The sequence below is a fragment of the Loxodonta africana genome, chromosome 22 (genome assembly GCF_030014295.1).
Source record: "Loxodonta africana isolate mLoxAfr1 chromosome 22, mLoxAfr1.hap2, whole genome shotgun sequence".
Taxonomy (NCBI): Eukaryota; Metazoa; Chordata; class Mammalia; order Proboscidea; family Elephantidae; genus Loxodonta; species Loxodonta africana.
The window spans coordinates 22,800,170-22,821,082 of record NC_087363.1 but is presented as its reverse complement, the minus strand read 5'-3'; the positions used below and the strand labels follow the sequence as shown (position 1 = coordinate 22,821,082).

Genomic DNA, 20,913 nt, shown 5'->3' with positions numbered 1-20,913 from the left:
TGTCTTGATTGTTGTAGCCCTTGGCTTACTTATGACCTATTATTAGCTGGTTTGGGCTGTTGCCAGATATATATGCCTGAGTCTGTTCACTATTCTTGAGTAGAATCTGATTTTGGGTCATCAAGTGTGTGCCGCACCCTAACACCTATCAACTTCGAGAAGTAGTTGTGATAGTTGTGTGCACCAGATTCTATTAGCAGCTGGGGTTCACCCTCCAAGGGGGGCAGGATGCTGACAGGCTTCCCCCAAGTGTCAGTGAGGTAGGTGTGTCTCTATTTCTGTAGCACCTTGGTGGGAGGGCATTGCAGCTGTACTTTAGGCCCCCCATGCAAGTACTTCTACTGATTGGTAGGTGTCACCCTCCTTAGACCCCTAAGGCAAGAGGCTTGGTGGTCTAGGGGGAGCTTCAGCCCTCTTGTGGGTCAGTTAGGGCTCTGTTGAAAAAGCAGAGATATCAGACCTGGGAAACTTGTTTTTCCAGAAAATCTGCTAAAAAAAAAAATGCAGTCAGATCCCTGTCAGAACTGCCTTTGGATTATCACCGCCACCTTGTTCCCTGTAAGGATGAAAGTCTGAGATTTGGATCATATATGCTTGGCTGTAGCTGTTTCTGTGTTTTTAGTCCAATTAGGGATGGATTTTTGGTCCCTGGGTTTTTTGTGGTTCCTTCTCTCAGGCCGGAAGAATGGGTTAGGAAAAGACCAAAAAAAAAAGAGGGGCGGGAAGCAAAGCTGCCGCGGAGCCGGAGCCGTTCTCCCTCTGGCTTGGGAAATTCCAATGTTAATGAAGCCGCCTGGGAAGGGTGGGGGAGGGTTCAGAGAAACAGGAGAGTAGCACCCCGGAATATAGCCAAAGTTGCTTATCTTGCTTGGAATGACTATTTTATCTGAGATTCCCGAGGGGCGTGTCGCCTATGTGTCCTGGCTGTGTGGAGATTGCCCCCGAGGGTCTGGCCCGCTGAAGCCACGGTCAGATCCTCCGCTGCCAGTCCAAAGCCCAGCGTCAAGGTTCCCCTGCTGGGACGCTGCACTCCCGGCTCCAAAATCAGTCGCTGCCTCCCGGGGACTTCTCATCCCGCCAGCCGCGTCGCCGTGCCGCCTCCGCGGACTGGATGGGCCCCCTCCCAGGGTTAGTTCAGGGGAGTAGGGATATGCCCTGTGCTTGCGCCATGACAGTGCCCAGTCAAAAGCCTGGCGCCAAGGTTCCCCTCCTGGGGTGCTGCACTTCCGGCTCCAAAACCAGTCACTGCCTCCCGGGAACTTCTCCCACCAGCCGTGTCGCCACGCCGTTTGCACACACCGGCTGGGCCCCCTCCCGGGGTCAGTTCAGGGGGGTAGTGCTGCTCCCCTTGTTTGCGCCGTCACAAGATTTTGAGTTCAGCTCCCCTGGGCCCAGACCTAAGCCCGGTGCCAAGGTTACCTGACTGGGACGCTGGCTCCAGGGTCCGAAAACAGTCACTGCTTCCCGGTATTTGTTCATTCTCCGTCTCTAAATCTGTGTTTGTTGTTCAGGGTTCGTAGATTGTTATCCTGCCTTCTTTTTGGCTGAAGGGTCAACCTCAGGAGTGACTTCAGTACTGAGTTAAAAGGGTGTATGGGGGCCATACTCTCTGGATGTCTTCAGTCTCTGTCAGACCAGTAAGTCTTTTTTTTTTTTTTTTTTTTGTGAGTTAGAATTTTGTTCTACATTTTTCTTCAGCTCTGTTTAGGACCCTTTATTGTGATCCCTGTCAAAGCAATCGGTAGTGGTAGCTTGGCACCATCTGGTTGTGCTGGACTCAGCCTGGTGGAGGCTGTGGTTGTTGTGGTCCATTAGCCTGGCTGTACCATTTTTCATTCCCACCAGTGAATGGATAACGGTTCCAATTTTTCCACATTATCACCAACACTTGTTATTTTCTGTTCTTTTAAAAAAAAATCTTAACCATCCTGTGAAGCCTTGGTGCGGTGGTTAAGAGCTCGGCTTCTAACCGAAAGGTCAGCAGTTCGAATCCACCAGCCTTTCCTTGGAAACGCTATGGGGCAGTTTTTTTGTTTGTTTAGTCGTCCTAATGGGAGTGAAATGATACCTCATTGTGGTTTTGATTGGCATCTTTCTGATGGTTAATGATGCTGAGCATCTTTTCGTGTGTTTGGTGGACATTTGAATGTCTGCTTTGGAGAAATGTCTATTCAAGTCCTTTGCCCATTTTATGATTGGTTATTTGTCTTTTTGTTGTTATCGAAGTTTTGTGTATATTTTATTAGATTCTTGTTGGATTTATGATTTCTGAAGATATTCCCAGTTGGTAGCTTGTCTTTTCACTTGTTGATAAACTCTTTTGATGAACAAAAGTTTTTAATTTTTATGAGGTCCCATTTGTTTATTTTTTCTTTTGCTGTTTGTGCTTTTGTCATTATGTTAGATAATCCATTGTCAAACGGTAGGCCTGACAGCATTGCCCTCTGCTTGTTCTGCCAAGAAAATTTATGGTTTTAGTTTGTACGTTTACGTCCCTAAATCCATTTTTAATTTGTTTTTTGTTTATGGTATGAGGCATGGATCTGGTTTAATTTTTCTGCATGTGAAATTCAATTTTCCCAACACCATTTATTGAAGAGAATCTTGTTTCCCCCGTTGAATGGATTTAGCACCCATGTCAAGAATTGGTTGACCAATGTGTGGGTAGCTCATTTCTTTTTAATGCTGAATAATCTTCCATTGTATGGATGTAGTACAGTTTATCCATTCACATCTTGAAAAATACCTTTTTTGAGTCAATTATGAATAAAGTTGCTATGAAAATTTGAATGCAGGTTTTTGTGTAACGTAAGTTTTTAACTCATTTCGGTAAATACCAAGGAGCATGTTTGCTGAATCATATAATAAGACTGTTTAGCTTTGTGAGCAACTGCCAAACTGTCTTTCAAAGTGGCTGTACCATTTTATATTCCCACGAGCAATGAATGAGAGTTCCTGTTGCTCCACATCCATACCAGAATTTGATATTGTCAGTGTTTTAGATTTTAGCCATTCTAATATGGATTATACCTCAACATAAAACAAAAATCCTCACAACTGTACCAATAAGCCACATCATCATAAACAGAGAAAAGATGGAAGTTGTCATGGATGTCATTTTACTTGGATCCACAGTCAACACCCATGAAAGCAGCAGCCAGGAAATCGAAAGACGCATTGCATCGGGCATGCTGTAAAGGACCTCTTTGAGGTATTGAAAAGTAAAGATGCCACCTCGAAGATTAAGGTGCGCCTGACCCAAGCCATGGTATTTTTAGTTGCATCATATGCCTGTGAAAGCTGGACAGTGAATAAGGAAGACCGAAGAAGAATTGACGCCTTTGAATTGTGATATTGGTGAAGAATGTTGAATATACCATGGGCTGCCAAAAGAACGAACAAATCTGACTTGGAAGAAGTACAGCCAGAATGCCCTGTAGATGTAAGGATGGTGAGACTGCATCTTACATCCTTTGGATATGTTGCCAGGAGGGATGAGCACCTGGAGAAGGACATCATGCTTGGCAAAGTACAGGGTCAGCGGAAAAGAGGAAGACCCTCAATGAGATGGATTGACATGGTGGCGGCAGCAATGGGCTCAAGCATAACAACAATTGTGATGATGACCCAGGACCTGGCAGTGTTTTGTTCTGTGGTACAGAGGGTCGCTATGAGTTGGAACTGACTCTGTGGCACCTAACAACAACAATAGCAATAGGTGTGTTAAGAGCTCGGCTGCTAACCAAAAGATCAGCAGTTCAAATCCACCAGCCACTTCTTAGAAACGCTGTGGGGCAGTTCTACTCTGTCCTATAGGGTCACTATGAGTCAGAACCAACTCAAGAGCAAAGGATTTTGAACGGGGGGGTGTTGGTATATCTTCTTTGGTGAGCTGTCTGTTCACATCTTTTGCTCATTTTCAAATTCGGTTGTTTTAGGTTGAGTTTTAAGAGTTCTTTGTCTATTTTGGATACAAGTCCTTTATCAGTTATTTGTTTTACAAATATTTTCACCCAGTCTGTGGCTCTTCTTCTCATTCTCCTAACAATCTATAAAAGTCTTGAAGACTTCCCACAAGAAGAAATAAATCTCAGTACATTGAATTGAAATCTTTTGGAGGGGAACTAGCTGTGTATTATTATGTAAATGTACATGTTGACTGACTTTCCAAACCTCAGATTCATTTACACTGCCCTGCCTGACACATAGCCTTTCAACAGGACAGAAAATGAAGTTGAAATATTCAGGAAGATGCAGATAAGCAAGCTGTTCCCTATAATAGAAACCTCAACATGTTCCCTAATATCATTGAAGGCTGTCCCTTGTTAAACTGTTTTTTTTTTCCCCAAATTTTGCTTATAAAGGGAAAAAATTTTCAATTATATGATCGCTTTCATCTCAGTAATTTTGATAGCTTCAATCTGAAGGGGTTGTCAGTATTCCTTTTAATACACTGGATGGTATGTCTTAGGTGAGGGTGTCTAATGGCATCCAGGGATTACGTCTGTGATAGATTGCCCGGGCAGAGAGCAAATGTGTGCCAGATCTGATTAGGGGTTTCCTGATGGCTGTTGCCAATGCCTTTGTATCACTTTGGAGTACGTGGCAGCAAATCTAGCTGAGCATTGTTAGTGATTTCTTGGCTTTGCCTTTTCTGAAACTCCTGGATTACCACAGATTTCTGCCATGTACAGGGATCGTTCCCTTACTCTCTATATGTATCTGCAACAGTGGCATCCATTATATCATAGCTCAGCAAATGTTTCTTTCTAAATATGATTAAATTGAACGTGTCTTAAGTGTGAAAAGCCACCTCTTTTTTTATCAGGGCTGGAGTTGGATAATTCTATGTTATTCGCATATGAGAATGAGTAGACCTAAAAGGATTAGAGACATAGACTTCTATCCCAGTGGACCTTTTCTGACTTGAAGACTCAATTCTCAGTCTTGTAGCTTCTGTCAGAGTGGCATTGGGTCTATAGCTTTTTGTCTAAGAAAAAAAGAATGGCAGGTGGTATCGTCCTAAAGTGGTGACTGAACAGTATGCGTTCAGAAATCTGGCAGCTCAGTATTTTTTTCATTTTTTTCTGGGTACTGTTTCTGCAGAAAGTAAGTCAGCAGGGCTCTCTGAAATGTCTCAGTAAGCATATTGAAGCCAGAGGGGCTAAATGGAGACAGCCTTTAAGAGAACTAAGGTTCTTGGGTGGGAGGTTGTAGATAAAGAGCCAGTAGAAATATTATCTGTTTTCAGTGGTGAAGAATAGTTGCTGGTTCCTATGCAGCCTTAGTAGTGGGCTCAGCACAGCAGCCTGTGCAGTGTCAGTGGACTTACGTGCCTCTTGGCTGTACCACCTCCCACCGTCAGTTCTCTAAGAAAGAGAAATAGTTAGATTATGGTATTCAGTAAACAAAGCAAAGTAAGAAGCTTTTCATTTTCCAGTGGATTTCAGAAACTCCCTTTTTTTTCCCCACAGCGATTCCATTTAGAGACCTAGACAATGAAGCATGCATCAGTATTGAATTTAGGGTCCACCTTTACAGAAGAAGAAGGCCAGGGAAGCTAGAACAGCAGTCCTCTCAGAACATGAACGAGTGTCATAGGGATGACACAAATTCACTGCCTTGCACCTGTGGGGGGAAATGATCCTGATTGCAATAGGAGAGAAAATCTCTTTTATCTGGCACTAAAAACCCCTGCCCTGCATACCTTACAGTCATTTTAGGGTCATCTTAGGAAAGAACAAACTATATTGGTTTGTACGTCTATATTCTACTTCATGAGTATTTTGATTTAAAGAAGAAAAAAAATAGGATGTAAGTTACAGAAACCTGAATCCTGAGGCAAATTCTGAGGATGTATCAGTAAGAAATGTTCAAAAGTAGCCTTCTACTTCTGCTAAGAATGAGGTCACATCTTTGTTTGGAGATAAATTATGATTAACCAGGATATCTTAACGAGGCAGAGGTTCTTATAAATGTATGGTGAAACAACACTCTAAAAGACTGAAATTTTGACAAACCGAAATACTTGTATTTTAGTGGGTCACAGGTTGGTCAGTTATTGTAAAATGCTAATAGATGTTATTAGGTGCTGTCAAGTCGGTTCCAACTCATAGTGACCCTGTGTACAACAGAACAAAAAACACTGCCCAGTCCTGTGCCATCCCCACAATCGTTGTTATTCTTGAGCCCATTGTTGCAGCAACTGTGTCAGTCCATCTTGTTGAGGGTCTTCCTTTTTTTTTTTTTTTTTTTGCTGACCCTCTGCTTTACCAAGCATAATGTCCTTTCTTCTCCAGGGACTGATCCCTCCTGATAACATGTCCAAAGTATGTGAGACATAGTCTTGCCATCCTTGCTGCTAAGGAGCATTCTGGCTATACTTCTTCCAAGACAGATTTGTTCATTCTTTTGGCAGTCCATGGTATATTCAGTTTTCTTCACCAACACCATAATTCAGAGGTGTCAGTTCTTCTTCGGTCTTCCTTATTCATTGTCCATCTTTCACATCCATATGAGTCAATTGAAAGCACCATGGCTTGGGTCAGGCGCACCTTAGTCTTCTAGGTTACTTTAAAGAGGTCTTTTGCAGCAGATTTGCCCAGTGCAATGCATCATTTGATTTCCTGACTACTACTTCCATGATTGTTGTTTGTGGATCTAGCTAATAGCTAGAGCTTGTAAAACACTTCTTTATGTCAGTGGTGAAGGAATTTGCTGGATGCCATGTCTGCCTGGCAGTCTCAGCCTTTGTGATAAAGCCTTATCTTCTCACATGGAGAGAAAGGTCCCTTTGGCTGTTTTGATTATTTACTGACTTGCTTACCCATTTATTTAGTTTTGCCTTTTTGTTCCTGCCACAATATGCAGAGAGCCTTGTGGATCCCCTAGTTGTTGTTGTTAGTTGCCTACTCATGGCGCCCATGTGTGCAGAGTAGAACTGTTGCATAGGACTTGCAAGGCTGTGACCTTTCGGAAGTAGATCTCCAGGCTTGTCTCCTCAGGTGCCTCTGGGCTGGTTTGAACCAACCTGTCAGCTAGTAGTTGAGCAAGTAGTTAACCATTTTCACCACCCAGGGACTCCCGAATCCCCTGGTAGGCAAATCTATTCTTTCTCAGTCTCACCAGGGCTGAGTTAATAGAATTGTCTCCAAAATTGCAGATCACTGGAGGCATTTTCTGGGGGAAGTGGCTTTACACTTAAGACAGGCAGGGAGTGGTGGTGGAGGGAGTGGAATATAGTCTCAGTACCAGATGCTTTTAAAATAATGACGTTGCCATATGCCAGGGCTCTGTCTGGAGTGTACTGTGTTTTTTTTTGAGCTTGAGACCCTGGCTTTGGGCAGCTTTGAGCCTGGTGGGTGAGGCTCAGTGGGACACAGGCCATCCATCTTTCTTCAAAGAGCACAAATGAGGTTTTAGCAAGATGCTGGTTGTAGAAAGTACCAGATAAGCTGATGAGGTAGTTATAAATGTTATTAAAGAACATTTTTTAAAAAGTTTTTGTTGTGCTTTCATCTGGGCAAGAAAAATAGTCTCGAGATAAGAAATTTCATTTGAGAGGGCATTTGTCTCCTTACCCTTCAACCTTAAATCGGACCCCGAATGAGATTCTCCGATGGAGATCCCGTAGGGCCCTCATCTTGTGGGTAGCTCAGAGGGCAGCTTAGATCCTGTTGAAAGGCCAGTCTAAGCAGAGGGCATGGAAAAGGTCAACAGGCTAATGAGCTGGAGAGCTGCCAGAGAGCCGTGTGTTTCTGGCCTCTACTTCCCTCCTTCCTCCTCCTTCTCCTTCCCTCTTTCTGTCTCGTTTTGATATTTGGAAATAGTGAATTTTACACAATTTTGAACTGTAACGTAATCCTCCTACCATAAAGAGTGCACCTGACTGCTTTGCAAAAGATTTCTATAAAAACTACCCTTTCGTACTAAGAGGAATGACATCGGTTTTAAACCTGTTACTTTGTTCTTGCTTCACTCTTTCCGCAGGTGCATTTGATTGTTGTGGTTATTGAAACTCCTGGTGGCAGCCATTTACTAGCAGTTCTCTTTGTCTTAGGCACAGTGCCTGGAGTAATTGTAGGTGCTTTAAGAACTTCAAGTCCACCTTTAGCAGGCCAGCTTGGGGTATTGACAATACTGTTAAGAAACGGTGCCTTGATGGCAGTCTCTAAAAACTCCCAGTGAGTCTGGTGTCTGTGTGTTGCTTTAGTCTTTACCTTGCACAGCTTTTCATCAGAAGCCTCTTTGGTGTGGCAAGTGTGGGTTGGCTGACTCCCTGAAAGTTAAAAAAAAAAAAAAAAAACCTGGTGAAAGGAAAACTTGGCTTTTAGTCTCACATGTGTTGCTAATGTGTGGGCTGCTCCAGATACCTCAGCCATACTTTCCTATGTGTAAATAGGTCTTATACATGCCCCGCTTGGGAGGATTGAGTAAGATGACATTTGTGAAGAATACCTTTGTAAGCTATAAATTGCTTTGTGAATTAAGACTACTGTCTCTTATAAACAGCACCAGTTCCCAGCCGTGATTAACCGGACTCTCTCATCCTGTGTTTGGAAGAAGCACAAACCTATGAAGAGGGATTACTCATTTTTCCCTTTGCTTTGTATTCACAAGGCCCACATACCTTTTCCTTGCCTTTTGATCCTGTTTCTCTCTCCTTTCCCCCTCTTCCTGTCACCCTCTCTTCCCTTCCCCTCTCCCGCCACCCTATTTTAATGGGGAGATCTATTATGTTGCATTCGCAGTAGAAAGTATAACTGTGCTTGTTAGAGATCATCCACAGATGTTGCAAAGCTGCTGGCCAGAAATGTTCTTTCTTTTCCAGTTTTTCTTCTGCCTCTCCAGTACCTTAAGAATCCTTGAGGCTTGGCTATGAGTCAGCTGAAGCATATGGTAGATTCTAAATTCTCTGACCCAAGTCCTTCTTACAAGCTGGCAGTCACAAAATAGAATCGTGATGTCTCCCGGAATAGTAGCTGAAAAGGGAAATGGAAATGTGGATGTTGAATCCAGCAGCCCTCAAGCCCCGAGTTTGCTCCTCTGTGGTATCCCTGAGGTGCAGAGCAAGAGCTTTTTGCCGTTTCACGTTAAGACCCCTTGACATGTACTTAGGAACACCTATGTGTGACTTCGCCAAGGGAGGACTTTGGACACAGGAGAATTTTATTTAGCAAATTTTAATCTAACTTGGAAACCCTGGTGGCATAGTGGTTAAGTGCTACAGCTGCTAACCAAAGTATCGGCAGTTCAAATCCGCCAGGTGCTCCTTGGAAACTCTGTGGGGCAGTTTTACTCTGTCCTGTAGGGTCGCTATGAGTCGGAATCAACTCGACGGCACAGGGTTTGGTTTTGGTTTTGGAACCCCGTTGAGAAAGGAAGTGTCTTTGGTTTTACTTTCCAATACATGGTGCCTTATTAGAAGCCAGACTCGTGGCCTTCATGGTACCTTTGCTTTTTTTTAGTAGCTTAATAAATAATCCAGTAATCCAAATGATGAATAAAAATGAAGTTGGTAAATAGTAGACAACCACTAAAAGTGATCAGATCACCCTACCTATTTATTAATCCAACTCTCCACAGATCACTTCCCTAAGAGCCACTGGCAGAGCTCTACTCCAGAAAATCTGGAGCAAGGGCATGGAGGGGGGACAGTGTATATCACGCCGGTGCTTGGTATATCTGGGCTGCCTGTGTATGGTAGCTGCTAAGGAATCAAACTGTAGATAAACCTGATTGTTTTAAGATTTTTTTTTTTTTTTTGGTGATTATTATTAAAACAGTTGGCTGTTCTTCAACAGTGGTGTTAAAACCATTTCATATTCTTTAGCAGTGGTCGCTGGTGATCTTATGCTTAGCCATGTGCAGGTTGAAAAGAGAAGGCCATTTGAGTTGTAGGGGAATCTGAAGAATAAGAAATAATTGACTTCGTAACATATTCAGCGAAGGTAATCTTTTCAAAATTGATATGCTGATGGGGACTACAAGCAAGGGGAATTCCCCACCCTCAATGTAAGGTCTTTTGCAGCCCCTGGAACAACGTATTTACTGTCTGAGAAGTCTAAAGTGCTCCTTGCCTTAGAAATTCTGGAATCTCCTGATGCTTCCATGTGGTGAAATCAGAATTTACAGTTTTCTACAATTCACGGTAGTGCCATGTTCTGGTGGCACTGTTCAAATGGCAGCCCACATGTTTTATGGATAGGGTACACAGATGTACAGTATGACAGCACTACCTCCCTCTGGGGCCACTGTGTGCTAGGCACTCTGGTCCTCCAGGGATAGTTGGATCCATTCAGTCTCTTGTTCATTCAACAAGTGCATATTAAGCTCCTTCTCTGTACCAGGTTATTGCACTTGGTGCTGGTAATTTAGCAAGATTTAGCCTGGATGCTAAGATCTGGCCCAAATCACACTAAGTGTTATCATAAAGATACAAGTTCTGACTTGCAGTGACCATTCCCTGTGAAAGCTTAGTCTTTTAGTAAATTGAAATGGGTTATGAAATACTACTTCCTGGCAAGCAAGTGAAGTGAAATGAATGGGAATTTGATTCTGTCTAGTCTCAGCTTCTGATACCAGTTCTTTTCTAGCACTTACGGCTCAAAGTAATCATTTATTGAGCCCTCACCATATTCCACGCTAAACTCTTTCCATGTATTAATTTATTGAATCTTCACAACTACCCCATGAATTAGGCACTGTTATCCCTACTCTGGACCCCTGGTAGCGCAGTGGTTAAGAGCTTGGCCGCTAACCAGAATGTCGGCAGTTTGAATCCACCAGCCACTCCCTGAAAGCCCCTTGAGGCAGTTCTACTCTGTCCTGTAGGGTTGCTGTGAGTCGGAATTGACTTGACAGCAGTGTTTTTTTATTTTTTATTTTTTTATCCCTACTTTACAGATGAGGAAGCTGAAGCACAGAAAAGTTACAGACCTTGTTGTAGGTCACAGAGGCAGGATTCAAATTCAGGGAATCTGACCCAGAATCCATGCTCTTAAATAATTTACGGTCTCTGGGTAGAAAGGGACCATCTTGACCAATCTCCTGCATGGGTCACTTCCCTGACCATCCCTGCCTGCAAAGCTTTTTTCTTTCCCAGATTGGCTCCTGAGGGCATATTGGCCATCCCTAACTCTGAGTAGGAATTGACAAATGTGGCAGGAGGTCCTGTCTCTACAGCCCCTGATGTGAATGCAGCTGAGTGACCTTTCCTCTCTGAGCTTGTTTCATTACACGTAAAATGGAGATAACGTTCCTTCATAGGATCGTTTAGGGGGTTAAATAAGATAATGTGCTTAGCAGTTTCTGGCTCTGAATAGCGCTTAATAAATATTAGCAATTTTTTATTACCATTTCCCTCTGGCCTCAAAAACAAGCCAGGAAACAGGTTCCGAGAGTCCATATTGTAGGACCCAAGTAGGCAGGCAGTTTTCCTTTGCTTTTGACAAGACAATAATTTTATTCTGTGTATTTCTCTTGACTCTTTTGGTATGAAAAGCAGAGAGGTAAAGCATTATTTGACAGATGTATGGATTCAAGCAAGAAACTGAGGTCCAATTGCAAAGAAATGCCTTGTATAACTCAGAGCCCTGTCTGAGGAGACACAGAGGACCCTAGAGGGCGGAGGACGAACACAGCACAGGGGCTAGTTCCAGAGTCGCGGCCTCGGTTAGTTTACATAGAAGTGTGGATGAGGGTCCCTTGTTCAGTAGGCAGAAGTTTTTCTCCTCTGCTCCAACAGGTATCTGCTGACTAGTGTTATTAAACAAAACTGATTTTCTTGGTATGAAATAGAGTTCATAACTTGTCCAAAGTGAAGAGGTAACTACAGGTGTGTTGAGCCCTTTTCCCCACCTGTTCTGTACCAGACCTTCCTTAAGGATTCATTTGCCACTGGTTGCTTCTCAGGTCTCAGGGTCAGCTCACTCTGCAGGCTCCAAGCCAGAGTGATGCTCCTGCCACCGCTGCTGCCACCACCACTGCTACTACCACCAGCCATTTACAGTTTCCTGCTATAAGGATGTGATCAGCTGTGAAGCTTTCACCTTTCTCGTCTCTAACTGTCTTCAGTATTGTACCTCTTTCTTCTGGTGCTTTTGCCATACAGCCAATGTTTCAAAGAAAATGTTCTGGCACCAAAGTTATAGCCCTCACTGCCTCTCCAAGGAGATGTGAGTTATCCATGGAAAAGAAGATAATTGAGAGGGCTTCTGTCCCTCTGTGCTGCAGAAGGAAGAGTTTGCTTCTTGATAGTGTCCTAGCACCCAAGCCAGACGGGAGACTTTGAGGCACTCATGAGAGAGACTGGACCTAGCCTGCCCAGAGACAGTGCCCCAACCCACAGGCGCCAAGGCTGAAGACCAGTTCCGCCTTCTCCTGTTGTCCTTCCCTAAGCTTAAGCTTGCTCTGTCACACTGCCCCAAGTCTGTGGCTTTAAACAGCCATTTCCTTTTGTTAGTGAAAAAGCTCCCTCTTCTTTATAAAATGTTTCAGCAGCTTGGGGACTGGAAAGGCCCTCTGTGCCTTCCTGTCTCTCTCCATCTCTCAGGGGTTGATGTTGATGATTTCTGTCTTTGTCTTCACAGGGAACTCTAATGATCCATGACAGAGAGGTTACCCTCGAGTACGTACCAAGCCCGGATTTTTGGTACTGCAAACGGGTAAGTGCCAAGAATTTGTTTCCTTGGAAGTAAAGATCTAGCATTATAGCCTCTCCACGTTTCCAGGAATGCCGCCTGGTGGTGTTTATTGTCAAGGGCAAAAGCCGCCTTCCTCTGTTCACTTAGATAAACCGGAGGTTAGGGCAAGATTATAACTCAAGCTTCCCAGCTGCTGCCTGTGGCCGTAGAGGACTTGGACCTACCATGGAGACACTTTATGGAGGCATGTGCTTTCTGCTGATTATGAGCTAAAAGAATACTAGTCCCTTGACTTATAACCTCTTCCTGGCTACCCTTCCTAGGTGTGGTCACAGGGGGTTTGGGGTTTAGAAAGGTGGATTTGGGGAGGCTGGTTCTGTGGGCGGTGTATACTCTGGATGTTCAGGAATCCTAAAGGTATAGAACTATAGGCACCATGGCATTTTACTTGGGAAAACTCCATATTCTCTTTTAAAATGGCATATTTAAAGATTTTAGCTCTTGCAGGTTCAGTTTAATTGCAGTGAGCATGAAATACAGTTTTCATGTTCATTGCTACTGCCTAGCTTTAAAAATAATTATGAAAAACATAGAATTTCTAAAACATGATTCATTAAAAATGTTAAAGCACTTGACAAAATTCAGTTAAAAATTTAGTTTGACATTTTTATTAGTCTTAATGAAATCCAGTTTGGATAGCTGTGGTTGTCATCTAGCCAAAGCACTCACATTTCATGAGTATACTGCTTTACGAGGAGTCTCTGGGTGGCACAAATGGTTGAGCACTCAACTGCTCACCGAAGGGTTGGCAGGTCAGACCCATCCAGAGGTGTCGTGAAAGGGAGGCCTGGTGATACTTAAAAAAAAAATCACAGCCACTAAAAACCCTGTGGAGCACAGTTTTGCTCTAAAACATGGAGTCACCATGAATTAGAATTGACTCAGCACAGGTGGTTTTATACTGCTTTAATATGTTAGTTTAGGAAAACCTTTAATTTTTTATTACTATTATAGTAGAACATACATAACAAAAGTTGCCGTTTTTGAATGTACAATTTGGTGGCTTTAATCACATTCACAATGTTGTGTGATTATCACTATAGTTTTTTTTTTTCCAGATCTTTTTTATCATCACAAACAGAAACTCTATACCCATTAAACGTAACTTGCCATTTCCCTCTTTGTTCCCTCTATTCTACCTGTCTCTATGAATTTGCCTCATATAAGTGGAATCGTACATTGTGTGGCCTTTTGTGTCTGGCTTCTTTCACTTAATGTTTTCAAGTTTCATCCATGTTGTGGCATGTATCAGTACTTCATTCCTTTTAACCACTGAATAATATTAGTATCACTTTTTGTTTATCCATTCATCAGTTGATGGACATTTGTGTTGTTTCCACCTTTTGGCTATTATCAGTAATGTTGCAGTGAACTTTTGTGTGTGAATTTTCACTTCAGCACCTGTTTTGAATTTGTTTGGGTATATACCCAGGAGTAGAACTGCTGGATCATATGGTAATTCTAAGTTTAACTTTTTGAGAAACCACCAAACTTTTGCAAAGACAACAGCTGCATCATTCTACATTTCCACCAGCAATGTATGAGGGTTCCAATTTCACATCCCTACCAACACTTATTTTCTGGGTTTTTTTTTTTTTTTTTAAGTAGCCATCATAATGGGTGTGAAATGGTATTTCTGTGGTTTTAATTTACATTTCCCTCATGACATTGACTTGGGGCCACAGTGTTTAAGCACTTGGCTCTTAACCAAAAGGTTGGTGGTTCAAACCCACCAGCCACTCCATGGGAGAAAGATGTGATTATTAGACACTAATCAGATTAGCATAAATTTTCTCCTCTTCTGTAGATTGTCTTTACACTTCTTGATAGTGTCCTTAGAAATACAAAAGTTTTTAATTTTGATGAAATACATTTTATCTGTTTTTTCTTTTGTTGCTTCGGCTTTCCGTGTCATATCTAAGAATTTATTGTCAAATCCAAGGTCATAAAGATTTACACTTACGTTTTCCTCTAAGAGCTTTATAGTTTTAGCTCTTACCTTTATGTCTTTGAGCCATCTTGAGTTAATTTTTGTATATGGTAATGGGGTAAGAGTCCAACTTCATTCTTCTGCATATGAGTATACAGTTGTCCCAGCACCATTTGTTGAAGAGAATATTCTTTCTCTATTGAATTGTCTTTGCCTGCTTTTGAAAATCAATTGACAACAGATGTGAAGATTTATTTCTGGACTTTCAGTGATCTCTGTATCTATCCTTATGCCAGTACCACTCTGTTTTGATTTCTGTAGCTCTGTAGTAAGTTCTGAAATTGGAAAGTATGAGTCCTTCAACTTTGTTTTTCTTTCTCAAGATTGGTTTGGCTCTTCAGGGTTCCTTGCAATTCCACATGAATTTTAGGATCAGCTTTCCCAGTTCTGCAAAAAGCCTATTGGGATTTTGATAACAGTTAATATTTTAATCTTGGTGATTGCCTCAATGTCACGGGATCATGAGTAATCTCCCCTCCGCGCCAAGTATACTTAGCATATTAGCTATAACGTCCAAGTATTGTTTTGTTTTTTTTTTTATAATCAAAGGTCGAGAGAGTTAATGTTAAATGGAAAATTTTGAACTTTCTTTTCTATTAATGGGCAAAAGGCAAAAGTTGACATTTGATATCAGAGTTAAACAGCTAGAGCCAAGGCCATTGCTTTGTACTTTCTGAGCTTGTAAGAAAATAGAGGTGCCATCCTGCATATGCAGCCTCAGTCAGTGCACTGTGATGTAGATTGCACTTGATTTTTTGTTCACAGAGTTAAGCAAAAGGAGCTGTGTTCGCACTACAAAGTGTCTCTTCCCTTGTTTTGGACTAATTAATGTTCCTTCCCCTTTAGCATAATCAGGGTACCTGCCAAAAGCACTGATTATATATATATTTCTCCTCCTTCCTTGCCCCTTGTTATCAATGTTTGAGAAAGGAGTTAATAATTGAATTCTCCTCAGTTCCAGCCAACTCTGAATGGGGGTTTCATAACCAGTTCAAGACCGAGTTTTGGGTGCAGAATGGTGAAGGTTTTGGTGCAATAATATTCTATACATCACTCAATGGTCCAATTTTTTTGATTAAGTTCATTGCCTATAAAAATTCTTGTTCAGGACAAAGGAATTTTTGGCTCCTCCAAAATGCAGATGTCCTGCCTGTTAGAAGGCTGCTCTCAGAAGCTCATTAGATCCTGCCTGCCTGCCTGCCAGCTCTGATTAGTGAGAGGGACTTCAAACCCATCAGGCTTTGAGGTGTTCTGGGGTATGGCTTGTTTGTCATTTTTAGCAGGTGTTACTGTGTTGGATACGCATAAGGTTTTTTTAGAAGTTTTGGTCAAAGTGAATTCTTTCTCACTGTCCGTTGCAGTGTAAGGCCAACACTGGTGGACTCCGATCTTCATGTTCGTTCTGCAAGGGCCCAAGGGAAGGTGAGTGGTAGTGGTTTTTTTTTTTGTACTGGGTAAAACATATTCTGTGCTTTCCTTGACTTTAAAAAGTTGTCATCCCTAAATACCAAGTCTATCTGAAAGCTTTTAAAAATGTGATGTCCAACTTCACGTAACCTGTTAGTGAACAATTTTGGGTCTCAAGAGTCCCAGCAGGGGAAAGAGATGGGATTGTGGGTTCCTCAGGTTGGGATGTTAGACTGGGGAAGAGTCTACATGGTGTCAGCCTGTGTGATGCCACCACTCCCCTCAACACACACACACACACACACACACTCTTCTTTCAAGTTACTAAGAATCATTTGCTATCCATATTGTTCGCTGATTTACACTCCACCTAAGTATTTCAGAAGGCTTCAACAAGAAAACATTTATTAAAATATAAACAAGAGAAAATAATTAGGATTAGGAGAATGTATTATTATTATTATAGAGAAATGAACCTACATGCTTTATTCTTCTATAATAATATTACAAATTTAATAATATTAGTAACTGCTTGAGTACTTAATTTTAAAGTATATTTCTCCCAAGAGCCTTTAGATAGACAACTTTGAAGAGTCTATCAAAGGCATCCCTAACAGCAGTCTTGTAGCAAAGGCTATTATATGTCTATTTCTGATATTATCCCTTGAGGAAAGGTCTGGGCATGACTGAAGAATACACAGGTGAGTGCAGGAATTCAGATTGCCTTCTAAAGGATCTTTTCATATGAGGTTAGAAATTAGTGTGCCTACAAAGAATTTCTTAGCTGGGCTTTTAGCCTACAGTGGAGATTCTACTGTAGTGATGGCTGTGAGGTAGGTATTCTGAAAATCTTTGGAGAAAGGATAAAAACCAAACCAATGTGTAGGTTGGTAAGATGAGTATAAGTGAGCTATATGTAGATAGATCTGTTTCCAGCTTCTAGCCAGAAAAGAGGGGGTCTGAAGTCTTACAAAGGAGCCCTCGTGATGCAGTGGTTAAGCACTCAGCTGCTAACCAAAAGGTCGGTGATTCATACCCACCAGCCCTTCTGTGAGAGAAAGATGCGACAGTCTGCTTCCGTAAAGATTTATAGCCTTGGAAATCCTAAGACGGAGTTCTACTCTGTCCTGTAGGGTCGCTAGGAGTCCGAATCGACTAGATGGCAGCGGGTTTGGTGCGGGTTGGTCTTACAGAATTGGAGATGGCTGTCTTAGTACCGTAACACTGGAGGAAGCAAAGCTTCAGGATATGTTTCTACCGAACCCCTAGCCAAGGCCATACCTTTGGTTATTTTGTACCCACATCTGTTCTTTCATGTTTGTAATAGGTCCAGGGTCTCATGAAGGAGTTGTTTATATTTAAATATTTGGAAAGTGATAGAAAGCTCATAAAATTAAACTTTTTAGATGTTTCGTTTCTTCTGTGAACTATTTCATGTGCTGCCTCAATAGCCTTGCTTAAAGTCTTTTGCCAGGAACTGCCAGGGGACTTTTTTGTTCCTGTATTCCTGATACAATATCAAAAGCATTTTAGTATGAGTATCTCGTGGCAGGTAAGGAGAAATCTCAGCAGTAGTGTTTTTATTGTATAAAGCCTGATGGGTCTCTTTTCTGTTTCTGTTTCCCTGGTTACAGAGGTAAAGCAGGAATTAATATCCTACCCTCAGCCTCAGAAAACATCTATACCGGCCCTATCAGAAAAACAGCCCAGCCAGCCCCCAAGGTCAGCTGATAGGGAACCTGAATCCAAGAAGCGGGAAGAAGGACAGGAACCACGCTTGGGGTACCAAAAGAGAGAAGCAGAAAGGTATCTGCCTCCTTCTCGAAGGGAAGGGCTTTCCTTCCGAAGAGACCGAGAGAAGGAGTCATGGTGTGGGGAGACACGCCAGGATGGAGAGAGCAAAAGTAAGTGATTTGTCAGGGCATGTACCAGTTGTAGCATAGATGGCCTATGTTGTGGCTAGAGGCCAGCCACTTCCCCACACCGTAATAGAACTACATTCAGCCTGACTATATAGGCCATTGCCTTCTGTGGGGCTTGTACTAGTTGAAGGAATCTATACCCTCTGAATAGCAAGTGGCTGTACAATACAGCAAGTTGTAATTTTAGATTTCTGAGTACTGGTTGATGAAAAGGAAAGTATGAAATATTTGACTAGCATTTTATAGAACCAGTCTTGCTAGCACAGAGTGCATCTACAGTCAACTGTAATAAAAGATGACAGTTACGGTCTTGGGACTTCAAAAATTCACCTTTCTTTTTCCTTGCTCTTCTCCCGTTTACGCTTCGTTCATCAGCAATCATGCTGAAACGCATCTATCGTTCCACTCCACCTGAGGTGATAGTGGAAGTGCTGGAGCCGTATGTCCGCCTTACAACTGCCAATGTCCGCATTATCAAGAACAGAACCGGCCCCATGGGCCACACCTATGGCTTTATTGACCTCGATTCCCATGCGGTGAGTTTCCTCCACCTTGAAATGATCTAGCAACAACTGGCTATAGAACTCTCAAGAAGGCTTGAGGGACTTCTTTATCACTTGAATTCTGACGTATTACCTGGTAACATAACCCCTCTCGTTCTCTCTGTTGGGTTTAACCTTCACTCAGATGCTGTAACTGCCCTGTAAGTTAGAACTCTGAGTGGTTTTCCAGTACCATTTTTGTTTTATGTCATTTGCAATTTGCCTTTAAAATAAAATGAAAACTTCATTACTTGTCAAGTGTTTTAGTGCCGAACCCTTTAAAATTTTAGTGGATTTTCTAATTTCTTAGGCTTGTTTTTCCCAGTCACTGGCAGTTTTATATTTGATGATAACAGGACATTTCCTCTTCTTCCTCAAAGTATTGCTTTAATAGATTTTCATGGCTTGAATTTTTAGCTGTGGGCCCTTTTTCCATGGAAATGAAGTAAAGATAGTAATGAAAATCCTTGGCATTTCTTAGATTTCTTGCTCAAAAATCACACGGGATTTTGTAAACCTGATCTGATTTGATGACAATTGCAGCCTAAAAGAAGAGGATTTGAATTTCTCAAATTTGTTCTGGAAACTGAGCACCTGTCTACTCTCTTGTCAGTCCTTTGTTAAGAGTTGTCAGTTTTTGCCAATGTGCTCTTACTGTTAAAATTACGACCAGAACATAACATTTAATAAATTTCTCCCTCTAAAGAAAAACCCACGCTCGTTTCTCTTTCAAAGGACATGGCCTTTTCTCTCTTTGGGTTCAAGTGTGTTTTTGATTCCCCAGGAAGCTCTTCGTGTAGTGAAGATTTTGCAGAACCTTGATCCACCATTTAGCATTGATGGGAAGATGGTAGCTGTAAACCTGGCCACCGGAAAAAGAAGGTAAGGCAGAGGGCTGAGGCTCCCTTATGCTGCCCCTACTTGAGTTTTTGGAAGAAAACTCCCATTCCAACTGAAGAGTCAGACATGATGCCTTCCCAGTGTGAGGTTCTTCAGATAAGTGATTATGCATTTTCTTTGTCTGAAGGTTGCCTTGGTCTGACGCTAGATTTGTTTTGCTTCTTAAATAATGGTGGCAGTTACTTTAGTCCTTTCCTTCTTGACTGGTATCATTGGACCCCAAATGATAGTGCAGTCTTGGATGTATAGAAAATTCTTGGTATGGAATCCTAAGAAAATGCAGACCTGAAATTCCACTTCCTGACCTTGTTCATACCTTCATAGCACTGGGAAATTCAGTTCCTCTTTACTCCTCCATTCATCATCCCAGGAGTGATAACTGGGAAGCAGTTGCATCAGCTTGGCTAGCTGGCTTACAGAGATTGGGCAGATCTTGCTCTATCACCCTCCACTTGGTCACTTATGGCTCTGGCCAGTGGCTTTGTAGGAGTCTCACTGCTCTCCTCAGATGTCACCATACTTGTGTGATTATCTGGGTTTGTTCCTTTCCCTGCAAAATGGGTAAAAGAGTTTCTCAGTCAGTCTGTAGAGTTAGGGTAATTTTAGTCACTCCTTAAGTGCCTTTTGGTAGCAGGCTCATGACAGATTATGTTGTTGTTACAGAAACGATTCTGGTGACCATTCTGACCACATGCACTACTATCAGGTAAGCTTTAACAGATGGGGAGTGAGCTGTTAAAATCCTCAAGTGACTGAAGGAGTGGTCTTGAATTCCCTTCAAAAATTGACAGCAGTCAGTAGTGGGTGATTGTTGAGGTTAATGGCTGTTGGATAGTAGCTTTTTTTTTTTTAATAGTTGACTTTTGAGTTCCATAATTTTCACTCGCCTTTCTGTGGTAGGGCAAAAAATATTTCCGAGATAGGAGGGGAAGTGGCAGAAATTCAGACTGGTCTTCAGATACAAATCGACAAGGACAGCAGTGTAAGTGAACTTCATTTTATTTCTATTGTTATCTTTGGCTTGACTTGCTACTCATTACTTGACATCTCTGTGGTCACAAAGTTGGCAAGAAATGCTATTGACTGGGGATACACATCCAGAGAGTGTACCACCTGTGGGTTCTTTGGCTATTTTGTTGGCCAGCAGCATTCTTGGGCTGTTCCTAGTGAGCCCTCAGTAAGGACTTCATTGGATGGGGACTAACATTACCCCTGATTTCATTCCCTCTAGCATCGTCTGACTGCTACATATATGATTCTGCTACTGGCTACTATTATGACCCCTTGGCAGGAACTTATTATGACCCCAACACCCAGGTGAGTTTTGGCCTTTGTTTATTTTGTCAATGATTCTTTTGAAAAAAGCATCCATAATTTGTTACTTCATGGATTTTTTTCCCCCTGGATTCTCTGGATGCTCATTGCATCAAAAGTGGAAAAGTTTAAAT

At 42.1% G+C, this 20,913-nt stretch overlaps 1 protein-coding gene across 3 annotated transcripts in view; it reads left to right on the top strand.

Moving 5' to 3' along the window:
• Positions 1-20,913, top strand: part of RBM6 (RNA binding motif protein 6) — a 114,519-nt gene that overhangs the window by 75,227 nt on the left and 18,379 nt on the right. For all 3 annotated transcript variants that reach the window (XM_023547677.2, XM_010589785.3, XM_010589784.3), the window contains 8 exons: positions 12,591-12,665; positions 16,056-16,116; positions 17,736-18,005; positions 18,399-18,559; positions 19,350-19,447; positions 20,129-20,171; positions 20,366-20,447; positions 20,697-20,782. In XM_023547677.2, coding sequence (XP_023403445.1) covers positions 12,600-12,665; positions 16,056-16,116; positions 17,736-18,005; positions 18,399-18,559; positions 19,350-19,447; positions 20,129-20,171; positions 20,366-20,447; positions 20,697-20,782 — 867 coding nt within the window. In that variant the 5' untranslated portion in view covers positions 12,591-12,599. The remainder of the gene's footprint in view (positions 1-12,590; positions 12,666-16,055; positions 16,117-17,735; positions 18,006-18,398; positions 18,560-19,349; positions 19,448-20,128; positions 20,172-20,365; positions 20,448-20,696; positions 20,783-20,913) is intronic.